Below are 27,697 nucleotides of genomic sequence, written 5' to 3'. Positions count from 1 at the left end.
TTTCTCAACTACTTTTCTTCTGATCATACCTGCCACCACATAATTACACACTCCCTGTTAATTCTTTTTTTTTTTTAAATATATTTTTAAGTGTGTACAATTCCCCATGACTGGCTGCAATGGCATCCCTTGTCAACATTTCTGTGGAAACTGTTGCTTTTAAAGTTCCTTACTCAGATTGTGGCAGTTTATTACCTTGAAGTAAAAAGAATTTGAAGAAAAGAAAGCAAATATTTTAGTAGAATTAAGGATGAAAATAGCTCAGTTTATAAGTCTATAAACCCATACTAATTATTTAATAATATATTTAAGTTTTGTGGCACCACATCTATCTGTGATTACATATTTCTAGAGGTCAGGCAAAGTGTCAACCTGAATCTCAGTTTGTAGTTTCCTGTGCAGTACCATATCTGGTTGGGGACTTAATAAATACCTTGTTCATCACACAGTGGAGATCAGAGACATTCCTTACTGTTGAGTTGTCACTGATACTTGCCAGAATATAATACATGTATTTAACAAAGTCTGATGATCGCATATGTGATCTTCACAACTTCCTTTAAAAGTAGGTGGGAGGAAAGATACTATCACTTGAGTGTTATGGTTGGTTAAATATAGGAATGGTTAAGTTATGGGTTTTGCTAAAGTTAAAAGTTCATGAGTGGTAGGGTTTTCTGTCACAATGGTGAGTCACAATGTTTATTAAAAACTTACTACTATAGTAAGTACTGTACTTATTACTATACTAAGTAATACTATGCTTTTATGCCTACAATTTCAATAACCTTTAGATACTTTATAATATGAAAATCCCATTACAGAGCCATTTCAATAATAGTTAAGGAAGTATTGTTAGATTTTTTTTATATTGAGTTTCCTTTATTCTTTAATTTTTTCTCCAGTGTTCCAAAATCCATTGTTTATGCACCTCACTCAGTGCTCTATGCAATATGTGCCCTCCATAATACTCACCACCAGGCTCACCCAACCCTCCACCCACTTCCCTCCAAAACCCTCCATTTGTTTGTCAGAGTCCACAGTCTCTTATGTTTCGTCTCCCCCTCCGATTTTCCCGGTCTCACTTCTCCTCTCCATCTCCTGATGTCCTCTGTGTTATTCTTTATGCTCTACAAGTAAATGAAACCATATGATAATTTACTCTCTCTGCTTGACTTATTTCACTCAGCATAATCTCCTCCAGTCCTATCCATGTTGATATAAAAATTGGGTATTCATTCTTTCTGATGGAGGCATAATACTCCATTGTATATATGGACCATATCTTGTTTATCCATTCGTCTGTTGAAGGGCATTTTGGTTCTTTCCACAGTTTGGCAACTGTGGCCATTGCTGCTATGAATGTTGTGGTACTGATGGCCCTTCTTTTCACTGCATCTGTATCTTTGGAGTAAATACCCAATAGTGCAATTGCAGGGTCATAGGGTAGCTCTATTTTTAATTTCTTAAGGAATCTCCGCACTGTTTTCCAAAGTGGCTGCACCAACTTGCATTCCCAGCAACAGTGTTAGAGAGTTCCCCCTTCTCCACATCCTCTCCAACACTTGCTGTTTCCTATTCTGTTAATTTTGGCCATTCTAACTGGTGTAAGGTGGTATCTCAATGTGGTTTTGATTTGAATCTCCCTGATAGCTAGTGATAATGAACATTATTTCATGTGTCTGTTAGCCGTTTGTATGTCTTCATTGGAGAAGTGTCTGTTCATATCTTCTGCCCATTTTTTGACGTGATTATCTGTTTTGTGTGTGTTGAGTTTGAGGAGTTCTTTATAGATCTTGGATATCAGCCCTTTGCCTGTAGTGTCATTTGCAAATATCTTCTTCCATTCTCTGGGTTGCCTCTTTGTTTCATTGACTGTTTCCTTTGCTGTGCAGAAGATTTCAAAAGCTTCAAAGCTTGTTAGATATTTTTTTAAATTATCATAGAGCTTGGTATGAATGACTCATACTGCTCCCCTTCCCCACACCATCAAACTGTTTTTACTAAATAGTAATTGACGTCATTTGCCAATATTGCCCATATTGAAGAAAACACTAAGAGTATTACAAAACTAATTTTGGTTTCAATGGAGACTATAGTTCATTACATTACATAGTAATTTTTTAATGAGGAAAGGAATTGTATTGTTACTAAATAATTGTTCACTGTTTATCTTATGGTTGCCATGAAAAAGTTACCTGAAGAGGGTTTGCTTGTTTGTTTTGTCTTTTTATTTTTGTTTTGGAGTTGGCTGCTGGAAAGCTATAAATTTTGTGGCCTGACTTAAGGAAATGTCTAGATGGGAATTAATGTAGTCTTAGTAATTATATATATATATACACACACACACACACACACACACACATGTATATATATATACACACATATATGTATATATTTATATATATTACTCTATATATCTATATATACTCTCTCTATATATCTATATATATCTTTCTCCTTATGTTATCTTAGGCTAATCTAGAACATGGTGTAATATATGCTCAAACATTTTTATTAAAACAATGAACTCACCATTTATCTTAGTGTTGTACAGAGAAAATGGAAATGGTTTTCTGGTAATTAGACTCCCACCTTGTTGTATGAGAACTATTTGTAGTTAACATTCTTGAGAATGCACACATAATCCAGTCCAAGGGCCTTGCTGATGTTAGTAGATAATTTATAAATATGTTTGTGTAACAGTTAATAGGACAGAAATATGTTCTTTGCAATTTTCAAAGTAATTTGTATTTATTTTTAGAAAAAGCAATGAAAATATATGATCCATGAACACATATACAAATTTTAGTTCCAACCTGTATATTTTTATAGTCTTATTTGACAAGGTGTAAGAAAGATTAAAGAGCTCTCCAATGCCTGCTGCTAAGAGTCTTCCACAGAGAAGAAATCTCCTGAAGTATTTGTGTGGATAGGACAAGTGGGTACAACTCAATCAGCTAAAGAAATAAGCTGGTGACAAAAACATAATAAAAATTGAATTAATGCTTATTAACTGATATTTGAAATCCTAAGCACTGACTTAGGGGATTAGCAATGTCATAAAGTACTAGGTTCTTACATCACTGTGACATCTTTCTTTATGCTTTTGTTTTGATATTGCATTGCATACATGCAATAGCCCCAAGTAATGTGTTTCCTGAAATTAATGTCCCCTCATTGCATTTGTCACTTTCTATACTATTATAACACTTTACAGTGGATAGATCAAATCACAGTTGGAAAATCACGTGTTTTAAACATATGTAATATAGAAATATTAACCACAAAACGTGATCATTATATAAAGTGTTTTATGGAAATCAGGTTTTACTTAAATAATAATTATTCTCCACAATGTCCGACCTGTCTTTCCTTGTGCGTATATACCAAGTTCTTTTTAAGACTAAGGCAAACCAGAAGTGCTTTGAGAGATATGGAGACCCATATTGTGGTATTGACAAATGATCAGTTTAATCTGGTTTAGTCAACTTCAATTCAGTTCCTTCTGTGAACCTATCTTGAGCATGTGGTTTGAGAATATAGAGATAGTAAGGCTCATTCCCTACCCTTAAGGAGCTCAAAATATGTACTTCAACACAATGCTCAAGGTAGACCTAACTGAAGCAGAGGGGATTTTTTGAACAGGCTCTTAAATACAGATGAGCTTTTAAGAGGCGGGGTGGGAGGTTGGGGTACCAGGTGGTGGGTATTATAGAGGGCACGGATTGTATGGAGCACTGGGTGTGGTGAAAAAATAATAAATACTGTTTTTCTGAAAATAAATAAATTAATTTTTTAAAAAAGATGCAAACAAAGCATTAATCCTGTTACTCCAGGTAGGAAGCAAACAGAAACAAAGGCAAAGAACCTGAAAAGTTAACGGGGAAAAGAGGAATGCCAGGCTAAGGCCGACTTGGGTTTTTAGTAGTCTCAGCCATTGGCTACATCACTTCTAGAAAGATAGCTTACTGGAATGGAGAATGATTCAGAGGTTAAGAGGACAGAAGAGAAGCTGGTATTAAGCTACAGGACACAATTTAGTGAGAATTCCAGAATAAAGTCAGTGGCAATGGGATTGGAGACAGACTACATTAAATTTGCCATGCAGATGAGACTAGAAAGTGAAAAGGTTATTACAGCTTCCCAACACAATTAGCATTGATTTGTAGACTATTGCTTAAGTCAACCATCAGTGAACTATGGCCCACCACCTGTTTTTATACAGTGCTTGAGCTAAGAATGATTTTTATACTTTTATGGTTGAAAAAAAATTAAAAGAAGAAAACTATTCATGAGAAAATTAGATGAAATTCAAATTTCAGCGCACAGAAATAAAGTATTATTGGAACACAACCATGTGCATTTGTGCATTGTCAATGGTTGCTTTATGGCTACCAGGGCACAGCTAAGTAGTTGCAGAAGAGAATGTGTGACCCAGGAAGCCTAAAATAGTTTCTATTGGAACTTTACAGAGGAGTGTGCTGACTTCTGGCTTAAGTAGTTGATAATAATGCTTTGGAACCACCAATGTTATAGATAATGTACACATATTCATTTAAAACATCTCAGCTGGACTGGGCTGGTGAAACATGAAGACTAAGAATATCATTGCCACTTACCATTACTGAGGATGAGCAAAGAATTAGTCATCTACTGTTAATCAGTCTACAATGGTGGTGTTATGTAGGGGTTCGTTCTGATAAACTTTACTCTGAAGCCCTATGAGCCGGGACTTACTCTCCAGGGCTTGCTCTGAGGTTTATTTGTGTTAGTATCTTTTGCTTGTCCTTGCCCTTTTGTTGCTGCTGCTGCTTTTCCTTTTTAGTACCATTCTTAAAATGACACATGAAGAAGTGATAGCACAACTCTGGATTCAACTCTGGACATATTAGTTGTCTTCTGACAATTTTAGGTTTATAAAAATGTACCTGTATTTTAACTGCTATATTCATCATCTACTCACAACTCTCCACAAATTGAAAGGAAAAATCATAGAAAGAAATAAATTTGACCCTATTGAAGCTATTAGAATTTATCCAGTCTGAAAGTGATTTTACATGAAAAGATTCAGATAAGTTTCAAAAGGCCACAATAATCACAAGGACTTGTGTACAGGAGGGGTTAATTATGTAATTGTCTACTGATACGTCAAATGGATTTATTCCTCCATTTTACCTATCTTTTTTAACACAATTCTACCACGCGTGGTTTGAAGTAGTTCATTACTTAATCTCTTGCTGAGAGAGCAACAGAAAGTAATTAAGAAACAGGGTGAATCAGTTTGCAAAGCAATGCCATACAGACTAAGAAGGGAAGATTTAAAGTCTCAAATGACAAACATCTCAGTAATATGGTCATTACCATTATTATTAATAATTAAAATAATGATGATAATAATAATAGACCTTGCTGATAATTTTCTTCTTGTGAACTCAAAGTAATAAAAAAAAAAACCACTTTACTATTTTTATCTCTACATAGTTCATCATGTTAGGTGGGGTCTGAAATTATCATCTCTGGTTTTGACATGGAAAATATAAGAGAGAGAATTGAATCTACTGGTATAAGATTATACAATAAATAAGTTGGTGGCAAGACTCAAAATCAGACTCTCCTCATAGTTTATTCAAAATGTTTTTGATGAGGGCACCTGGATGGCCCAGTCAGTTAAGCAACGGCCTTTGGGATCTAGCCCTGAGTTGGGTTTCCTATTCAGCAGGGAGTCTGTTTCTTCCTCTGCCCCTTCCCCGACTCATGCTGTCTTTCTCTATCAAATAAATAAATAAAAATTTTTAAAAAATTATTTTAAAAAACCTGGAACATACAATGCATATTTTTCTGCAACATTTTTTCCTTAAAATGTAAAATATCATTGACTATTTCCATCTTGATACTTCTAGATTTATCCTATCAATTTAATGGCTGTGTTGTTTTAATTTTCTGTTTTGATCAAAAGTTATAGAACAATTAGAACTTCTGCCATATTTCACAGTTCTACACAGTGATCATATATTTTTGATAACTACAGCACATTTGCTATAATTACAAATTCATAGTCTTCATCTGGCATGTTTTGACATTAGTTGAGAAGCCCTTCCCTCCCCATATTTCCCCTAAAGTTTTGTTTACATCTGCTATGCACATCTTCTTTCTTCTGCAACAGCAAGTATTCAGAGATGAAGGAACAGGAATGAATTTTTAGGGTTTTTAGGCACATTTGCACATAAAAAATTAATGACCTCCTCATGGAGCAATCTTTTTATCTTGCAGTAATTGCCATTGTAGGATCAGGTGTTTGGAATATCATTTAAGGGAGGACTGAACATTGAAGAGATTGGGGAGAGGAAGATGACATGTCCTTGGCTGTATAGTCTCATAGGAAAATCACAGGAACAATACAGGAGACCAGATTGAGTCTCTAGAGCCTTTCACTGTATCTCAGTGCCTTCAGGAGGGCAGAGTCATGTAGTAATGATGACAGTCTTGACTTCTGTGACCAAGTTCCAACAAAACAAAACATCGAGGCAGAGCCAAGCTATGATGGGATAGGTCCCAAGATGATGTCACATCTTGGTCCTACATAACTGGAAACTGCTTCCTGTAAGCAGAAATTATTTATTGCAAAAGTAGCTGTGCAATTTGCAGAAAGTTTTCACGTTCATGATCTCATTCAGGATCTCAGAATCAACCATGTGCTTCAGACCGAATGTCTATACTGTCCCTTCTTGACAGAGGAAGAACTTAGCTCAGAGTTTAAATGATTTGTCCAAGTCACACAGCTGTTAAGGGAAGAGCTAGATTGAGAATCCTCCCCACTGTGACTGACCTCCCTGTGCTCCTTCAGCATCACACCACACTTCGTTCCAGCCCTCACATACCAGGCAGTGCTCTGGAGATAAGCATATTTGCCATTGATTCTACCAGCATGATAAATACCTCAAGAAATATAAAATAACAGCTTCATATTCAAACTCCTTAGCCAACTCTGACTCTTATTTTATTTTCTCTAACTTTTGAGTTTGCTTAGCAACTACTAAAAACAAGGAAACAGCAATTGTCTAATTAAACAAAAACCCAACTGACCAACATTTTTCAGTAACATGTTTTTGAAAGCAGAAAAAAAAATGGGAGAGGTTGAGGGAATCCTATGCAGAAGGGATTTCTTGTAGTGTTACTGAAATTTAGAGTACAAGCACTCAGGTTCTCTAGAAGGAAATTCCGGTAATCTCTTATGTGTATTCTCAAAGTTTGTTTGGAAATAATTCAGAAAAATAGAGTAGAAATAGAAATTTTATCTGGAATAGAGTGGATCAAGCTGTAACATATTTCACAGACCTTTTAAGATTTTAAAGTGGTAAAACCAGGCTTTAAACATTTTCATAGCTCTGATTGTGCCTAACTCATTATTTTGGACATAATCAGTGCAATAAATCATAGCTAACACTTACTAAGTATTTTCTACATGCCAGGCACTGTTGTAGACACTCTATATATAATAATTCATTTAATCCTTACAACAATCCTATGAGATAGGTACTATCACAATCATCTTCCCTTTATGGATGAGGAAACAGGTAGAGAGATGTCAAATGACTTGCCTAAGATCAGGCAACCAGAGCCGGAATTGGCTTCAGCAGCCTGGGACCAGAATCAGTTCCAAACTTAAACAGTATTCTACCACGTGAGGGTCCTGAATTCCCCAGAAATATCTACTTTACCTAAGGAGTGGGTGTGGTGTGCCCTGTGATATAACCCATTTATTTGCTTGCTTTCTCAGGCCAGCTGTGGTGAAGAACAGGAAGAGACTTTGTTTGGAACCCTGGGTTATTGGCCTCATCACCTTTATCTCCCTGATTGTCGTGGCCGTGTGCATTGGACTTACTGTTCATTATGTGAGATACAGTAAGTACGGGCTTCCCTGGCATCATGTCACTTACCCCCAAATGTTTCCTGATGTGCATTTTGGTTTTGATTTGCATCAGGCTTATTCATTCATGACTACAACTCATTGGCAGAGCTGGTACAAAGCATTCTTTACCTGCCTTGTCTCTCTCACATAATCCTTATAAGCCAAGGAGGATTCTTTCTTCTATCTTTGATGTAGCAATGCTTCCTGCTGGGAATAGCATGCTAGTTTTTATGTTCATTAATAAGCGATAATCAAATATTAAATAGGGGAAGACCATGGGAGAGCTAGAGTTGAACGTGTTGAGTTGTTTGAGGATGCAGAGCAATCACCTTGATTTAAAATTATTCCAACTTACTAACATCCTGAGAGCCCAAAAGATAATTACATAATCAAGGATCATAGAGAAGTCGTCTCTGTTCTGTACTAATAAGCTGGAAAAATGCTCATAATTATATATTGTTTAGTGTCTGTTTCTGTTGTTTTTAATCTCATTTTGGTATGTATTGCATGTGATTAAAGAGGATAGAATATGCTGAGAAGGTTAATTATAAAGAGGTTCACTCTGTGGTAATCAGGTATCTCACAGCTAGATGAACCATGAGTCTGCTCTGTTATTAAAAAGGTCCCCAGGGTACTTCAGGACTGTTCTTCCAGGGTATAACAACCCTTCTGAAGTTTCCCTCTACTCTGCCTCAAGTTATAATTAGTTGACTCCACTATGACCTATTGGCTTAATATCTCCCTTAGTGACTAGCTAATGCTTTGATGTTCAAGACACTGTAACCAAAGAAGCTAATTACTTGATTCTAATTTAATTGGGAATTTGCACAAGTTGTTTTCTTGTAAAGAGACAAGGTGATCTGTAAATTGGTTATCGTCCTCCACTGACAGACATAATCTCAATTCCAACCTCAATTTCTAAAGCAAGGTAGATCATTTCTGGGTAGTTTAAAGAAAATATATTTAAAGTAAAGACTGTTTTTTGGTTGAGTTTACCCACACACAAGTCCTTAAATTTTGGAGTATCTACATTTTGGTTATTTTTGTGGACTGTCTTTTTAATTAAAAAGAAAAAAAATAATGGCTAAAATAACTTTTTATAATTCTACAGTTCCATTAGGAATATATTGAGTCTCATTATATTGTAAGTGTCATAATTCACAGGTGCTTAACACTATGTTTTGTTAATTTTTAATATTCCCAGAACTTAGAAGGATCTTGCCACATATTAAATAATTAATATCTATTGAATACTGAATGATAAAGATTAGTGAATCAAACCTATGATATTTTCAAAGGGGCATACTTTGGTTTGTCTGACATCACCAAGAATTCCTACTAAAGCTAGAGGTCTCATTGTCTCAGTGAGAGAAAATGTTTCTTAACTGCTTCTCCATTTGCCTCTTCCCAAGCCATCTTGCTCACATGCATACAATGAAAATCTGGCAAGATTTTTCCAGTCACCTGTTCCTGCATCCTATTGTTTGAATGATCAGTTTAGTAATATGGAATACCCAACTTCCACACTGCCTACACAGCACACCTGAATAAACAGTTACTGTCTTACATGTGTGACTTGCCCTCTGTTCTGACAGAGAAACAAAGAACAGAGTGGATATAGCACATGAGCATTTAGGAGTTGGCATACCTAAAATAAATAGTTACAGAAACAGACAGATTAAGATGGAGGTGACTTACCTTGAAAAAAACAACAACAACATTATTTTGGTATAAAGCCCAGGACTACAGAGCATTGTGTGTGGCAGCTGGTGTTCAGGGGCCTTGGGGACTGCATTTCTGTCCCTCTGTGAATTGAATGATAGAAGGTGACTCTATTATGAGCAACATCCTTGTAGATAACAGATTCACAAACTTTTTCAGAAAATTGTCAATAAACTAATGTTCATCCTTAATTTTCTTATTTTTCTGTTAATAGTCCCCAATATTTTCCAACAACTACACATGCCATATAATTCTAGCAACTGGGAAATATTGACACTTAGTGACCTGTTTGAGTCTATTGACTCAAAGTAAAATATTGACTCTACACAAGTTGTTAATTTGGTTGAGGTATATGAAATCAATGGTGTTTGACCATTTTGGGCTTCTAGAATGGTAATTTCAAATTTATTAATCTAATAATTTTTTTAAAGATTTTATTTATTTGTTTGAGAGAGAGTCAGAGAGAGAGCATGAGCAGAAGGGAGAGGCAGAGACAGAAGTAGACTCCCCGCTAAGCAGAGAGCCAGATGCAAGGCTTGATTCCAGGACCCTGGGATCATGACCAGAATTGAAAGCAGATGCTTAACTGACTGAGCCACTGAGGTGCCCTCAATCAAATTAAAAAATATATATATAGGACTAAAATGTGGAAGAGTCAGTTCTCCTCTCCAGATACTAACTTCCCAATAAGGGGTTATGTCCCATCATCTGCATTATCACATATGGGAATTGGTTAGAAATGCAGATTCTTAGGCCCAATTTAGACCCAATGTCTAATATTTCAGTAAATTAAAAACTTTACTTGAGATTATGTATATTTCCAGGGACCTACCTGCATTTCAGTTCACTCTGGCCATTCATGTCAAGGCTGTTCACTGAAAGGGAGCTAAGTAAAGAGGGAGAAAGGCAAAACCTCCCTAGCCCCTCATTTTGGTGCTAATTCCCGGAAGGTACTGACCATTCAGGCTGCCCTTCATCTCTTTTTGTATCACTGGCCATTCCTTAGCCTTGTCAATCCAACCAAATCCTTGGGACAGCTGGGATGTTCTTTTGAAATTTACCAGTAGTTTTTTCCATAATTCTTATGTATAAGAGACGTCTCCTACAGCTTTGGTGAATGGGTTTGGTTTTTCCCACTCCACGAAGTGGTATATAAAGAAGGTTTGTGCTTTGAGAATTAAACTTTGACTTGAAACCCAATTCTGTCTTTTCTGGCTATGTCATGTTGGGGATGGGCAACTTATTTACATTTCTGAGACTGTAGTCTTTATCTGTTAAATATGAACAATACTGCCTTCCCATGGGAGTTATGGTAAATTAAATGAGATACATGAATATGCTTGGGACACAGGTGCCTACTGTTACTTTCCTTTTCCTCTGGGATTCTAGTGAAGAAGGAAAGAATGAGAAGCAAGAGAGAAGAGGAAAGAAATTGAGATTAGGGGAAGCACACTCCATTATCCTACAATAACCACACACACAGCTGTTTTGATCACCATAATATTCCTAATACTCAACACAGAGTATTGAGTATTAGTTTCTTTCATAGAAAATGTAGTTAACATTAATATTTGTTGAATGAATGAATCTTCTTAGGGCTCATACTTGTTTCATATAGATGTGTAGATGGATGCTCTATTAATTTTCAGTGGGCCAAAAATGTGGGCTGTTTAACTGGATGCAGAAAATGTACACAATGGCAAGACAAGACAATCTCTGTGGCTGGTGGGAGAAAATCAGTGGAGTGACAAGGGAGCCAGGCGAAGCCAAGTATCCCTGGAAGGTTATGCCAAATGGCAGCTCTAGCTCCCTAGCTGAACCTCAAACATTTTCATCCTTCCCCTCATCTTCTTTACCCCAAATAAATTTTCCTACACTATAGTCCTTGAGACCAAAATTGATATGTAATTTTACTGAGTTGGGAGAAATCTACTTTTGGAATATAAAAGTGCATTTACTCTTGGGAAACTTCCAAGTCCATTCTTGTTTTTATGCTCAGATGGTGTGAATTGCTGCCTCTCGTGGCTAATTCAGGAATGGATAATACATAACTAATTAGCCCGTAGGAACAACAAGCATTTCTTATGGATTTTATACTCTAAATCTTATAATGATGAATGCTGTTATCTTTTATTCTGAGATAACCATGAAGCTCAAGGCAAGGTGATAGAGATGATGATCTGAGGTAGGGCCCTTCTCTCTGGTCTCAGTCTTTCTAGAAATCACCAAACATGGAAATAATGATGCTTTACGTACATCTGATAAACAGTATGATTTTTTTTCCCTCTCCCTTCATAGATCAAAGGAAGACCTACAATTACTATAGCACATTGTCATTTACAAGTAACAAACTCTATGGCGACTTTGGAAGAGAAGGTTCTAAAAACTTCACAGAAATGAGCCAGAAAATTGAATCGATGGTAAGCACTTTTTTCCTCCATTTCTAGGGCATTTGTTATCATTTTACATCCATTTTTTTTGGTACCTAGTTTCCATAATATCCATTCAACTAATCTTGCTTATCTTTGAAAAATGGGAAGCAGCCCTGCCAGAAAGAAGTAACAAAACTGTCAATACATGACTTGGGAGAGTATGTCTTGCAGGGCTGATGCAAGTGACCTTAGCCCTTCCTTCATGTCCCTCCCACTCATTCTTCCATAGCTAGTGCTACAGTCTTAATCAGCAGAGTCCAGAAATTCTGGGAATGTGAGGGTGACCCAAAATATGACTGCTGTATTCTATAGAAGACACCATGAGCAAAAGACCATAAGATTGAAACTATCCAGACACATACTTGAATAGTATTTTTATATTTACAAATATCTGACCTTGGACTACTTTTGGGTAGATAAGTTTATAGGAGACACATGGACACTCATCTTTTACTTATTTATTTTTTAAAAATATTTTATTTATTTGACCGACAGAGATTACAAGTAGGCAGACAGGCAGGTAGAGAGAGGGGGTGGGAAGCAGCTCCCTGCTGAGCAGAGAGCCCGATCCGGGGCTCCATCCCAGGATCCTGGCATCATGACCCTGAACAGAAGGCAGAGACTTTAACCCACTGAGCCACCCAGGTGCCCCTGAGTGCTCATCTTTTAAAGGCTTCAACGTTCATCCTCAGAAATGAATCAAATGTTTTTAAAAGTGGAAAAATTATTAGTATAGACCAGGAGAGCAAGAGCCTGGTTTGTAGTCATTGTCAGATTACTTAGTCTCTTGGTCTCACACACTGAGACCAAGAAATACTTGACATGTTTACCTTGACTCCTAACTTAAAAATTTAAGCTGGTTAGAATTCTTAATTATAGTAGTAAGAAATATCTCCACAAGATGCATTTTTCTACCTTATTGAAGTAAACCTAACAGAACATATTAGGTAGACTGAGTATCCTAGTTCACATGGGCCTTTCTAAGAACATTTTTAATACTGAATTGGAAGCAAGTTATGCTAGTATATTTGGCAAATTTTTCACTAGTTTTAAGAACCGTGTGGCACTGTCACACACTCATATCTATGACTCAACCATCAGTTGGCAGAATTACTTCATTTCCTTTGTTTACTTACATGGAAGTCTCTATCTGAGAGTATGAACAGTTTCTCTTTCTTAAAAAAAAAAAAAAGTATGTTTATTCTTTTTAGTATCTTTCTGAGTGTAGATGTCACTCTTGGCCCCACTACTATGTCTCCCCAATACTATAACTTCTAATGCAGAGTTCATTTGAAATCACTGCATAGAATACCAGAAAAGATTCTTCAAGTTGAGTGCATTGTGAAATGTTGATTAATACTTTCTGTTTTGCTTTGTTTTGTTTTTAAATTTTCCTTAGAGCTTTAAATTGACTTGCAGAAATTATTCTCACTGACATATTTTCAACATTTTTGGAACAGGTGAAAGATGCATTTCATAAATCTCCTTTGAGGGAAGAATTTATCAAGTCTCACATTATCAGGTTCAGGTATGTAGAACTAAAATGCTGACTTCTGAATATAGTTTAAAACTAAAGCTGTGAACTTGGTCACTAATAAATACTGTTGTGAAAAGTTAGTGATATCATATAATTCAATTAAACCAACATTCATTTGACAACTGTTCTAGGTCATGGGTTACAATTTGCTTTATATATTCTCTAAAACCATAAGAAAGCATTTGTGTGGTGAATAATTTCAAAAGACAGAGGTGTTATTGGTGGCTATATGATTGAATAATTTTTTTGGAAACTAATTAGCATGAATAGGGACCTAAGCCATATCCCTTAGTTTAGTAGCCAATCGTCCTTTATGTAAAATAGTGTAGTAGATGAGGTGTTATTAACCTCCTATTTCTCCATTTTCTTCTCTATCCCTTTCTGCTCCAAATATTTACCTAAGAAAATCTGATCGATAGTCAACCATCAGTAAATAGAATTTCACAGCACACCATTTTAAGAAAAATACTATATTAGGATCTTAAATAATATATTGTCTAAATACAAATTATTTGAATTTCTCAAAAATAGAATGAAAGCTGTTTCCAGTATTATTTCAATGACAAAAACTCCAAGAATTCCTTCTCAGTCTATCACTTAGCTGACATCTATTCTCCTGCATTTGAAATATTATTCTCTCTTGGGTCTGTATCTACTTCTCCCAGCCTTAAAATTTCAATCTCTCAAGGGGTCTTCATGCACCCACATGACTTCATATGCTTTTGAAATCTAAATTTCTATTTCCAATCAAAACTGTTTTAACTACATACCTGTCTATGCACATCTCCACATGGAAATTCCACAGAAAATTCTCTAACTCAAGTGAAACCCAAGTACACTAATGGGAAACATGGATATCAATCTACATTCCTCCATTTCCTGGGCCCCTCACACTTTATGAATAACTAAGTTCTACAGGTTTTACCTTCCAAATCACTTTCCAATTTGTTTACTTCTTCCTTCTAGTACTCTTCCTACTCGTTAGTATTTCTTCTGAAATCTATAAGAAGAAACACAAGTTTGTAGGGAAGATGACATCAGTATTAAAGATATTAAGTTGAGATACTAGGGGACCACATGAACCTGAAATAGGGTCTCACTCAGTGGAAGAAAAGGGAACTGAGTTAAAGATATGCCTTGTTCATTATCAACTAAGAGTACTGGAACATGTGGATATAAGTGGAATTTCTCAGAAAAACGGTAATGCAAGGAAAAAAATGATGATGAAGAAAGCCTGAAGAAAACAATAGTTAAGGAGATGGGGAAAAAATAGAATCCTAGGTAATATACAGGGAAGGAGAAGAAAAAAAAAAAAAAGAAACATGAGAAAGGCACCACTGACATGAAAGATAAAAATTTACAGCATTGACAAAATACTCCCAAGAAACCAAGTAATATGACTGGAAAGAATTCACTGGATATGTCAATAAGGAAGTCAATTAGTGTAGAGAAAAGGCTCAGTAGAATGGAAAGGGAGGAAGCAGAATGCAAGAAAGTAAATATGAGGCAGAGTGTAATTTATCCTTTCAAGAAGGTTTGCTGTGATGAGAAGGTGAGAGATAAATTGAATATCTGGGGTAGAGACGGGGTTTTGTTTGTTTTATTTCTATTAGTCAGCCAGTATAGGAATAGTCTAAGAGAAAGAAGACAGAATAAATAACTGTTGTACAGATTTGCTCAGTGAGTGAAAGGAGGTGAGAAACAAAAGACATCTTCTCAACAACTCATTATATAGTATTTCACTACAAATAATGTCAGTTCAGCCAATGTCCTTTTGATGGACACTTGGGTTTTACATATTTTTTCTGATTTAAAAACAAGATTAGGATAAACATGTATAAATCTCTTTGTACACACGAGTATATTTGAAAAGAGTGCTGTATCAGAGAGAATGGATCATCAAATGTATAACTGATAAACAAAATGTCCATTTTGTTTAAAATGAGGCTCTAATTTATATTCCTACTTACAGTTTATATAAGGAGTCAATACATTGTAGAGTGAGGAGTAAGACTCTCTGAGAAAACTGATTGCATGTGAAGAAAAAGGGGTAGAGTAGCTGACTAAGAACGAGAAAGAGAAGTCAAGGATGAGTCCAAGAAGTAATTCATTCTAAAAACATTAAGGTTGATTAATGCTCTATCTTGAAAATATAATTAGGTGAAGTCAAGACAATTTGGTTAAGCATTCTAATATCCTTAGGTTTAGAAGTTGTTTAGGAGAGCTTGACATTGCTTAAGAGATATGATTGGATTTAAGTCACAGCGAATTAAACCTGAAAACCAAAGCCAGAGTTGACTCCAGATTGAACATACACTATATCTGGTAGTATTAAATGATTGACAAGAGAGTGTCTTTTTATATTAACAACTAGACATTTTGGTGTTATAGAGACTGTGAGTGTATTAGCTTACTATCAGGGCGGCCGATTCGGAAGTTTCATATGTGGTAAACAATAGGAATATAGAATAAAATAAATCGGATCTTTTATTTTGATTTTTAAAAATAATTTTACATCTTTTAAAAAATAAATTTATTTATTTGTTTGTTTGTTTATTTATTTATTTGAAAGAGGGAGCACAAACAGACAGAGCAGCAGACAGAGGGAGAGGGAGAAGCAGACTCCTCACTGAGCAGGGACCAACCCCCCCGCCCCCAATGTGGGGATTCAATCCTGGGACCCCGGGATCATGACCTGAGCTGAAGGCAGTTGCTTAACCAACTGAGCCACGAAGACACCCCAAGTTGGATCTTTTAAATTACATTATAAGTTTGTTTTTTGTGTGTGTTTCAAATGAATGATCAAGAAAAAAATAGATTGTTATATTACCATAAATCTAATTCCAAACTATATCTTTTAAAGACATATATATTTTTTTTTATCTTCTTGGTCCACAGTCAAGAGGAACATGGAGTGTTGGCTCATATGCTGTTGATTTTTAAATTTCGCTCTACTGAGGATCCTAAAGCCATTGATAAAATTATCCAACAAGTTCTACCTGAAAAGCTGCAAGATGCTGTAGGACCCCCTAAATTAGATCCTGCATCAGTTGAAATTAAAAGTAAGTTTCTTTCTCTTATTTAGTTTAATTCTCTTACATAAAACAGCTCCATCTTAATTTTGGTCTTAGGCACTGATGGGCGGTTAGTAGAGAGGAGGGAAGGGGCAGAGGGAGAGAAAGAATCTCAAGCAGGCTCTACAGCCAGCATAGAGCCTTACATGGAGCTTATTCTCATGACTCAAGATCATGACTTGAGTCGAAATCAAGAGTCAAAAACTCAAATGACTGAGCCTCCCAGTTGCCCCTTAGGCACTGATTTTTTAAAAATTGTTTTGGATGTCCTTCAATTATTGACTCTTGCTACCAATAGAACATTTCTTTGGGATTAAAATGAATTATTTATTTTTTATATTACTCTAAACTTATGCCTCCTACGCAAGTCTGTCTTTACCTCTGGAACTGGTTTCTTTTCCTGCATTGGACCTTACACTTCAGCTATAGCAGCCAATTATAAATGGAGAAAGTAGCTTTGTATATTCTTCTCCTTCATCTTGTTGTTTCCATTTTATGTTCTAGAGTATGATGTGTGGAAAGGTTCATGCCATCCACACATTTTTTTTCAAGTTTCATTGATAAACCTTGTTACATTTTCTTCCCTTAGCCCATTCACCAATGAAAAATTTATAATTTATTTATACTTGTTTTATTCATACTTAGTTTACAGCTAATTTCAATAGTTTGAGTTTTTTGTTGTTGTTGGGTATTGGAGAACAAAATAAGCAAGGATAGATCCTCATTACTAGCAAGTAAGAAACACAGAAGATCCTCAGTAGAAGTAAAAGTTTGGTTAAGAGTCAAGTTGTGTGTTATAGAGCAATGCTATAGAAATATCATGTGGGCTAAACATAGGATCTTAAATATTCGAGTAGCCCATTGAAAAAGCAAAACTAAACATATGAGATTCATTTAAATAATGTGACACTTACCCCAATATATAAAAGTACTATTATTTAAACAAGTAGTCAACAGAAAAATTATCCCTAAGCCATTTTATATTTTTTTTTGTACTAAGGCTTTGAAATCTAGTGTATACTTTATATTTATAGCACATTTCAGTTAAGACTAGCTGCATTTCAAGAACTAGTAGGGACATGTGACTAGTGGGCACAGTATTGGACATGGAACAAGTAGAAAGTATGAACATAGTGTGCTAGCATAAAAGCTGATAGATCTAACCTGAGGCCTGACCTGATGATCACCTACCCTGCTTGCTTAGGAAGGAAGGTTTGAGTAATTAGAACTAGCTAGTGCAAAATGTTGGACTCTTCAAAAAGCAACAAAAATGTATTGTTAAGGGTATTAAAATATGACTTTTCTTTTTTCTACAGTCTCTCTGGACTTGTCATGGTATTTTTTGTTTGCTAATCAATGCCATTCTAAATGAAAAAATTAGAATTTTAAAATACTAGCAATAGTTATATTATCCATCTTCATATTGTAAAATATTGATTTCAAATATAAATGCAAAAGAATTTAAGTATGTGTACAATTGTGTTTCATAGCTCACACATGCATGAATTTGACTCTTCCCAGAACAATGGAAACACTATACAAGGCTAGTTTGACAATTTTTATTTCCTTTGTTGTTAATATGCACATTTTACCATTGCTCTCTACCTTTAGCTTAAGCAAGAAAGAACTGGAAAGTCCTTGTATGTCATTATTTTCAGCAGAAGCTATTGGCTAATATAAAGAAAAATGGGAGCAAAAAAGTTTATAATAGGGTCCTTGGGTGTTTTGTGTTTAGTAGAATGCTATTACCTTCTTTCTGAGTTCTAAGGAAGCTCTGCTTCAAACAGAAAACATGGCCTCCTGGGACAGTCGGTGCTCCCTGGTTCCTTAGTGGTAGATACCCACACTTATCTTGAATTTTGAATTTGCTGAACATTGTGGATCCACTGGAATTCTTGAGTTCATAGGGTATCACAAATGATGTATGCAAATGGGGTGTCAAGAATCCATGGACACATTTGTTGTGTGTATCTCCTCTGCTCATGCCATCCATGACCCATTATTCTATCAAACTTCATTTTTAAAGTACAAGTTACAAAATTTAAAAAATATTAAAAATATTAAAAAATATAAAAAATAAGAAAATATCAAGAACTTCAAGATAGTGAGCATTAAACCAAGTAGAAAATCATGCTGAGTCCAGGACCCAATATAGATATACATCAATTAAGCTGGCTCTGTTAGTAGTACCAACATGCAAATCCAGAACTAGGAAGAGGGTGAGATAGAGAGGAACAGGTTTTTTGACATGGAGAGATCAGTGGTGATAGTATTTAATATTTACTGAGAAAAATGACCACTTCCTTATTTGAGCTATTTCCCCCAAAAGTAGCCAGAATGGAGAAGGTCAAAAAGAAGCATTTCTAGACTATAGACTTCTAGCATATCAATACTATTAAATACTAAAAGAATAATTAACATTGAAATTTCTGTATTTAGAACTCCTGGCATATTCAAAGAGAACATTTTCAGTCTTTGGAAATCTATTGAATAAGGACATTAAATGCTTAGAATTTTTTTTGTTTTTTGTTTTTGTTTTTTTAAAGATTTCATTTATTTATTTAATGGAGATAGAGTATGAGAGCACAAGCAGGGCGAGCAGCAGAGGAAGAGAGAAAAGCAGGTTCCCCGCTGAGCAAGGAGCCCAATGTAAGACTAGATCCCAGGACACTGGGATCATGACCTGAGCTGATGACAGTTGCTTAACCGACAGCTTAACTTACCCAGGCACCCAAATGCTTAAAGATTTATATATCTGTTAGTTGGCTTAGTGTTTGCATAGGATTGGGGCCTGATTGTTGAAAAGTCAATAAGCTAAGGAGCCATGGGCTAGAATTGAAAAGAGGCCAAAATTGTCTTTCTAAATTTCAGCAGAAAGAAAAATTAGAAAGGGATAATATTATTTTTAAACGAGGAGCAGATTTATGGACCTCGAGCTCATATATGTTATACAATGAGACTATTCCTATGAATTTAGTAAAAGAAAAAACCTGGAATAATAGTAAGTAAAAATATCATTGCATTTCGGGAATCAATACTATGATTTAGAATAGCATTTCCCCACAAAGAGAACATATTGCATTTTACTTTCTGGTATGAAACTCAGATTTCTGGGTTTCATCACAAAACTACTTAATCAGAATTACTGGGAAGAGGAACAGGAATTGACAGGTTAAAGATGCTCCTTATGTGACTATTATCCATGCTAAAATTTAAGATTAAGAAACACTGTTTAGACCTCCCTTTTCCCAAGGCAATGAACATGCTCTCTCTATGATATTCTAACAGCGTTGCTTTTTTTTTTTTTTAAACCTAGAGGTTCTGTCTTATAATGGAATTAATCAGCCTTTCCTATTTGAAGTACTCAGAGGCATTATGAAATTCTGATGTGCTGGCCCTGTTCTATTCACCATTTCTGTGTATTTCAGAAATCAACAAGACAGAAACAGACAACTTTCTAAACAGCTGTAAGTGTAATATATTTATTAAAATTGCATTACCGGAATGTAAAAAGTTAACACTAGATCATTTAGGCTTACTTTGTGTGATATTATAGGGTCAGAATAAAATTTGATTGGTCTGTGCAAAGCACAGGATGCTTTATCTTATCATTGAGTTACACTTTTATTACTAAAGAACAAAAAAAATTGGAGAACTATGGAGTGGATAGATAGCTGCCCAGCAGGTGTCTAGTGGAAATGAGTTGTACAGTTGTTAAAAAAGGGAGAAAAGACTCAATATTCTAATAGCAGATATCTACGATACACTCTCATAAACATTTTTTAAAGATTATATGAAAGTCATCTTTATGTTGGTATTTTTTAGCTACAGGCAGAAACTTATTATTACTCTACACTAAATAAAATCTGCATGATGTCATTAATCTCATATTATGGAAATTTAAACAATTATGGGGTTGGAGTATATATCAATAAAATTACTAAAGGCTCAGATAATATCTTCACCCATATTTTAAAAGTATTGACTCTAGGCCTAGTATTTCCCTTCCTCTACAGCAGAGTCTCCCGTCATAATTTAGAGGATATATTTGGTAATTATGGAATTAGTACATAATGTCTTTATCTTAAAAGATGGAAGGAAATGTGCTACTCACCAGCTTAGAATATTGGTTAATTCACAAACTTGATTGAACATGAGAAACAAGAATAATCCTGTTAACCTCAATGATGTATATTCTTTCCACCAATATTTATTATGAAACTGTTGTGTGCTACTGGTATATTAGGCAAAAGGGATGTAAAATGAATGAGATATAATCCTTGTCTAAACAGCTCATACTCTAATGAGACTAGGTGTATGAGACTAATGCATGAACACATAATTCTAAAGCAGTGGTTCTCAAACGGGAAATTTTGACCCCCACATGGTCATGCCTGGTTAACATTTTGGTTATCATGATTTCAAGGGGGGATGCTACTGGCATCTAATATGTGTAGGTGAGGGAATTCTTCTGAATATCCTGTGATGAATGGCACAGCTGTCCACAACAAGGAATTACCCATCTCAAAATGTTAATAGTGTCAGTGTTGAGAAACCCTGTTATAAACTTTATATACATTATATATAAAATTATGTAATATATGTATATAGAGAGTTAATGTATATGTAGTATATATGTATATGTAATTAGTGTATATATAATAAAATCTGTTACCGGTTTTATATTATTATATATAAATAATATATAAGTAGTGTGTATATATAATATATATAACTAGTATATATATAATTAGTACTGGTAACTATATTAGCACATACACATGTATATAGAGACAGACATATGTAGCTATGTGTATAATTATACACACACACACACAGATGATGATGCTGATGATGAAGATGACAACAATGATGGAAGTATCAAAAGAGCCGTAACTAATCTAGTTTGGGGGCAGAGGAATTGTTAGAGAAGGCCTCATAGTGGAGGTAATGGTTGACTTAAATCTTACAAGATAAGTAATTGTTAAATTAATGAACGGCTATACCTAAAGGAAAAGTAAGAGGAGAAAATGTCTGATACTGTTGGAGCACAAAGTGCAAAAGAAATTTGAGATAGTGACACAATTTGACACTTAAAAGCACAGTGAAGTAAGGCATCATCTCTCTTTGGCAGGCTGTGGGACAAGGAGGAGTAAAACTGCAAGTGAGAGTCTGCGAATCGTCGGTGGGACACAGGTGGAAGAGGGCGAATGGCCGTGGCAAGCTAGCCTGCAATGGGATGGCACCCATCGCTGTGGGGCAACTCTAATTAACAGCACGTGGCTTGTGAGTGCTGCTCACTGCTTTAGAACGTAAGTCCTGAATGATTGGCTTGTGAACGACTGGGCATAAGCAAAGTGCGTTGCGGCTTGCCAGGAAGGAACCACCTCAAGAAGTTGGAAAGAGATGAGTTTAATATAAAGATAAAATATATGTCACAAAGAGGTACAATAAAGTGTATCTCAAATATATGTCACCAAAAATTGACATAAAATATATGTCAAAATATATGTCTCATAATCCTTAGTAAGAGGTTTAATAGTCTGGAAATGGAAATGGCTTCAAAATACATGTAGATAAATTATACATTGATAAATAAATAATAATTTGTCAAAAGAAGCAAGAGTTTTAAAGAAATGTTAACATCATCTTTTGACTTTGAGCTTGATGTCAAAGACCCATATATATATCTTTGCTGTATGTCTATGAGAGATGGGGTTGGGAATAGTCGGTTTCATCTCAGTGGGGAAATTCCACGTGTCAAGAAAGAATTAAGTATGAAGAAATTTGGTAGTAAATTATACAGCTGAGTAAGTTGACTAGTTGTATGACAAAGAATGGAGACCTTTCAACCCAATGCAAAATACCTGTGTATATAGGATAGTACCACTTTGTTATATTTATGCATAGCTCTTTCAGTTTTCAGAGAAATGTGTGTTTGTGGGTAGGGAACATGGTGCATAAAATACATTTGGTTCTTTCATTCTGTACAAAATATGCTTCCCATATGTTTCTTGGGGTCACTGATTCCTAGAAATGTCAAAAAGCCCTACGATCTGGGCTGAACAACTCAGATGCAGAGTGGCATGTGTCTTCCAACAACCATGCTACTGGGGCTTTTCTACCTGATGGTACTCCTGAGTCTGATTCTCAGATTACAAAGAGTTTGTTTCCATACATAGAAACTGTAATTTTAAAAAGAAAACTTATATTGACTCCAGCAGCTTAAATTATTATTAATATAAGTCATTACACTGGTAGTATGGTTAAGGAGAATTTATTCTTTGTACTTTTCCCTCAGGTATAAGGACCCAGACAGATGGACTGTTTCCTTTGGAGTAACAATAAACCCTCCAAAGATGAAACAAAGACTCAGAAGAATAGTTGTCCATGAAAAATATAAGTATCCATCACATGACTATGATATTTCAGTTGCAGAGCTTTCCAGCCCTGTTCCCTACACAAATGCAGTACATAGGATTTGTCTCCCTGATGCATCCCATGAGTTTCACCCAGGCAGTGAGATGTTTGTGACAGGATTTGGAGCACTGCAAAATGACGGTGAGCATTTGAAGAGAAGTCAAACCATAGTAACTCAACTTGGTATTCTAAGGCATTTAAAGAATGGAGTGTCATTATGCCAAAATATGTTGGCAGGTTGGTAATATGGACGTGGGAAACTCTGACCCCATTTGTGAACGAGGTCATTTAAAAGACACACACATTCCTTCATTGCTATAGGTTGCTATCAAGCGCCTCACTATTACTGTAGTAATGGTGCTTGGTAAGGTGTCCAATAAACATGGCTGAACTTTTTAATAGGGAATTAACCACATAAGAGATTGGGTATCATTAATATACCCAATTGTGAAGATGAGAGAATCATAAGGTCACCATTCTCTCTATTAAAATAAGATTCCAAGTTTTGCCACGAGATGGAAGTCACTTGAACAACTTGAGATTCTCTTATAAGTACCTAACTTTTCATTTAAAGTAGTTAAGAAGTAATTCTTTCCCAAAATATGACTGTACCTGAAAAAAAAAACATATTCTATATTGCCATCTCATTTAATAATTTTGATTTTCCTGAGGTTTTTAGAATATATGTATATATACAAATATAAAGACTATTTTTTCCCTTTAGGTAGTAGTCAAAATCATCTTTGGCAAGTACAGGTGGATCTCATAGACACTCAAACCTGTAACGAACCCCAATCTTATAATGGTGCCATAACTCCTAGAATGTTATGTGCTGGCTCCTTGAAAGGAAAAAGAGATGCGTGCCAGGTATGTGGTTTGACCTAGTAGTATGCTGCAGAATTTTTCTTCATTTTTTATTTTGAATTTATTAGAGATTTATAGAAAGTATATAGAGGGATTTCCCATGTTCTTTGATTCATTTTCCACAAATGTTATATCTCGCATTCCTATAGTACAATATAAAAGCTAGGAAATTGACATCGGTGCAATGTGTGCTTCTAGTTCAATGGCATTTTGTTACATATGCAGATCTGTGTAACCATCACTGCAGTTGAGAATTATTCCATCACCACAAAGATCTTCTTTATAGTAACACCTATTTCTCTATCACTTTCTTTTTTTTCCTAAATTTTTATTTAAATTCCAGTTAGTTAACATACAGTGTAATATTAGTTGCCAGTGTATAATGCAGTGATTCAGCACTTCCGCACAACACCCCATGCTCATCACAAGTGCACGCCTTAATCTCCATCACCTATTTCAACCATCCCCCCACCCAGTCCCCTCTGGATTCCATCAGTTTGTTCTTAAGAGCTAAGACTCTGTTTCTTGGTTTACCTCACATTCTCTTTTTTTCCCCTTTGCTTGCTTTTTTTGTTTATTAAATTCTGCATATGAGGAAATCATATGGCATTTATCTTTATCTGACTTGTATCGCTTAACATAATACTCCCTAGTTCCATCAGTGTCATTGCAAATGGCATATTTCATTCTCTTTTGTGGCTGAGTAATATTCTATTACACACACACACACACACACACACACACACACACTCCTACATCTTCTTTGTCTATTCATCAGTTGAAGGACATAATTTGGTTATTGTATATAGTGCTGCTATAACATTGGGGTGCATGTATCCCTTTGAATTAGTATTTTTGTATTCTTTGGGTAAATACCTAGAAGAGCAAATTGCTGGATCACAGGGTAATTTTATTTTTAACATTTTGAGAAATCTCCCTACTGTTTTCCAGAGTGGCTGCACCAGTTTGCATTCCTACCAACAGTGAAAGAGGGTTTTTCCCCTTTCTCTACATTCTGGCCAGCACCTGCTATTTCTTGTATTATTGATTTTAGTCATTCTGACAAGTGTGAGGTGCTATCTCATTGTAGTTTTAATATGCATTTCTCTGATGATGAGTGATGCTGAGCATCTTTTCATGTGTCTTTTATCCATCTGTATGTCCTCTTTGGAAAAATGTCCATTCATGTCTTCTGTACATTTTTAAATTGGATTACTCATTTTTGGGGTGTTGAGTTTTATAAGTTCTTTATATATTTTGGATACTAACCCTTTATCAGATACATAATTTGCAAAAATCTTGTTCCATTCTGGAAGTTGCCTTGTAGTTTTGTTGATTGTTTCGTTCATTGTGCAGAAGCTTTTTATAATGATGAAGTTGTTTTTGTTTCCCTTGCCTCTAGAGACACATCTAGAAAGCAGTTGCTATGGCCAATGTAAATCCTGTATCACTCTTTCATTACTAACACCTGCAAATCATGAATCTGTTTTCCATCTCTACAATTTTGTAATTTTGACAGTGTTATATAAATAGAATCATACTGTAGCTTTTTTTTTTTTTTTTAAGAATTCCATTTTGATTTATCTTCTAGTATTTTTGACTAGGCTATCTCTGTGGAAAAATTTTTGTGGTTCCTCTCAGTTGTATATACATAACTTAACACAGTCTACTGGTGTTGAGATTTTACTAGTTCGAGATTTTACCACTAGATTTGTGGTTCCTCTCAGTTGTATATACATAACTTAACACACTCTACTGGTGTTGAGATTTTACTAGTAAGAAAACTTACTTCCCTTTAAGCATCTTTATGCTTCCACATTTATAATGATAGTATTAATGTAAATTTTAATATTTCCTCTACATACATTGAGAACCACATTAGATAATGTTTTTGCTTCAAGTTCCACTTTCCTTCAAGAGTTGAAGAAAAGTCTGTTTATTCATAATTTTGTTCTTTATTCCTTCCTGGTTTTCTAAGATTTTTTCTTATCATTCTTTACTGTTTTAGAAACTTCCTTTAGCCTTGTTTTTTTTTTTTTTTAATTTATTTTAATTTTTTATTTTTTATAAACATATATTTTTATCCCCAGGGGTACAGGTCTGTGAATCACCAGGTTTACACACTTCCCAGCACTCACCAAATCAAATACCCTCCCCAAAGTCCATAATCCCACCCCCTTCTCCCAAACCCCCTCCCCCCGGCAACCCTCAGTTTGTTTTGTGAGATTAAGAGTCTTTAATGTACATCTGCTAATGACAAATTCCCTCACTTTTTCTGTCTACAAAATTCTTCATTTCTTATTCATTCCTGGACCATAATTTTGTCAGATATAGAATTTGGGATTGACAGTTCTTTTCTTTCAGCATTTAGATCATGGCCTCTGTGAATTTCTGGTGAGAGATGTATTATTACCAGAATTGTTTTTTACCTATAGATGATCTGCCATTTCTTTATTGCTGTGTTCAAGACTTTTCTTTGTCTTTAGTTATCAAAAGTTTGATTGTGTCTTGGCATGGATTTCTTTGGGTTATCCTGTTTTGGGTTTACTCTGTTTGTTTGTTTGTTTGTTTGTTTATAGCAATAAGTAAAATGTCCTTACTCAGCTTTTTGGATGTGCAGATTCATGTCTGTTGACAAACTTGGGAAAATTTCCACCATTATTTCTTTGAATAATTTCCTAGCCCCACTTTCTTTTTTGTACCCTTCTGGGAGCCTAATAATAGCAATGTTAGTTGTTTTGTCAGTATCAGATGTCCCTGAGCTTATTTTTATTCCCCCATCCCCATTCCTGATTGTATTGCTCAGATTGTGTAATTTCTGCCATTCTGTCTTCAAGATCACCGATTCTCTCTTCTGTCATCTTTATCCTATTGAGCCCATCCAAACAGGTTTTTAATTATTTCATTTTTCAGTTCTAGTATATCTATTTGATCCTTCTGTATATCTGATATTTCTTTGCTGAAACTTCTTATTTTTTAATTTGTTTCGAGCATAGTGGTAATTGCTCATTAAGACATTTTTGTAATGCCTGCTTTAAAATCTTTGTCAGAAAATTTCACTATCTGTCTCATCTCAGTCTATCTGTTGATTGTCTTTTCTCTTTCAAGTTGAGATTTTTTAGTTCTTGGTATGATAAGTGATTTCCAGATATATCTTGGACATTTTGAGTATTATAAAACTCTGGATCTTATTTAAATTCTTCTGTTTTAGCATGCTTCCTCTCACATAACTCTGGCTGGAATAGGTAGGTTCTACCTCATTTCCTACTGATCTTCCTCTGACACCCAAATAGGGGAGAAGAGCTTTGTTACTGCTGGATGGAAGTGGGATTTTAGGCTCTGTATTAAGCTTCCTCTGATACCAGTCTGGCCGGGAGAACCTTGTTACTGCTCCATTTGTGGCCTCCACAGACATCATGGGGTAGTGGCCTCATTACTATTGGCAGTGGGGATAGCCCTGACTTTGCACTAGGTCTCCTCTCACATAACTCTGGCTGGAATAGGTAGGTTCTACCTCATTTCCTACTGATCTTCCTCTGACACCCAAATAGGGGAGAAGAGCTTTGTTACTGCTGGATGGAAGTGGGATTTTAGGCTCTGTATTAAGCTTCCTCTGATACCAGTCTGGCCGGGAGAACCTTGTTACTGCTCCATTTGTGGCCTCCACAGACATCATGGGGTAGTGGCCTCATTACTATTGGCAGTGGGGATAGCCCTGACTTTGCACTAGGTCTCCTCT

General features: G+C 35.5%; 1 protein-coding gene across 1 annotated transcript in view; it reads left to right on the top strand.

Annotated features, from left to right (window-relative positions):
* The window catches only part of LOC132015825 (transmembrane protease serine 11E-like), a 44,745-nt gene that overhangs the window by 7,341 nt on the left and 9,707 nt on the right, over positions 1-27,697 (top strand). Inside the window, exons 2-9 of the mRNA XM_059396639.1 lie at positions 7,778-7,902; positions 11,930-12,051; positions 13,524-13,591; positions 16,499-16,662; positions 20,103-20,141; positions 21,809-21,986; positions 22,976-23,235; positions 23,819-23,961. Of these exons, the coding sequence (XP_059252622.1) occupies positions 7,778-7,902; positions 11,930-12,051; positions 13,524-13,591; positions 16,499-16,662; positions 20,103-20,141; positions 21,809-21,986; positions 22,976-23,235; positions 23,819-23,961 (1,099 nt within the window). The remainder of the gene's footprint in view (positions 1-7,777; positions 7,903-11,929; positions 12,052-13,523; positions 13,592-16,498; positions 16,663-20,102; positions 20,142-21,808; positions 21,987-22,975; positions 23,236-23,818; positions 23,962-27,697) is intronic.

The sequence above is a fragment of the Mustela nigripes genome, chromosome 1 (genome assembly GCF_022355385.1).
Source record: "Mustela nigripes isolate SB6536 chromosome 1, MUSNIG.SB6536, whole genome shotgun sequence".
In the NCBI taxonomy this organism is placed as follows: Eukaryota; Metazoa; Chordata; class Mammalia; order Carnivora; family Mustelidae; genus Mustela; species Mustela nigripes.
The sequence above is the reverse complement of the archived record's forward strand: the minus strand, read 5'-3'. Positions and strand labels throughout refer to the sequence as shown.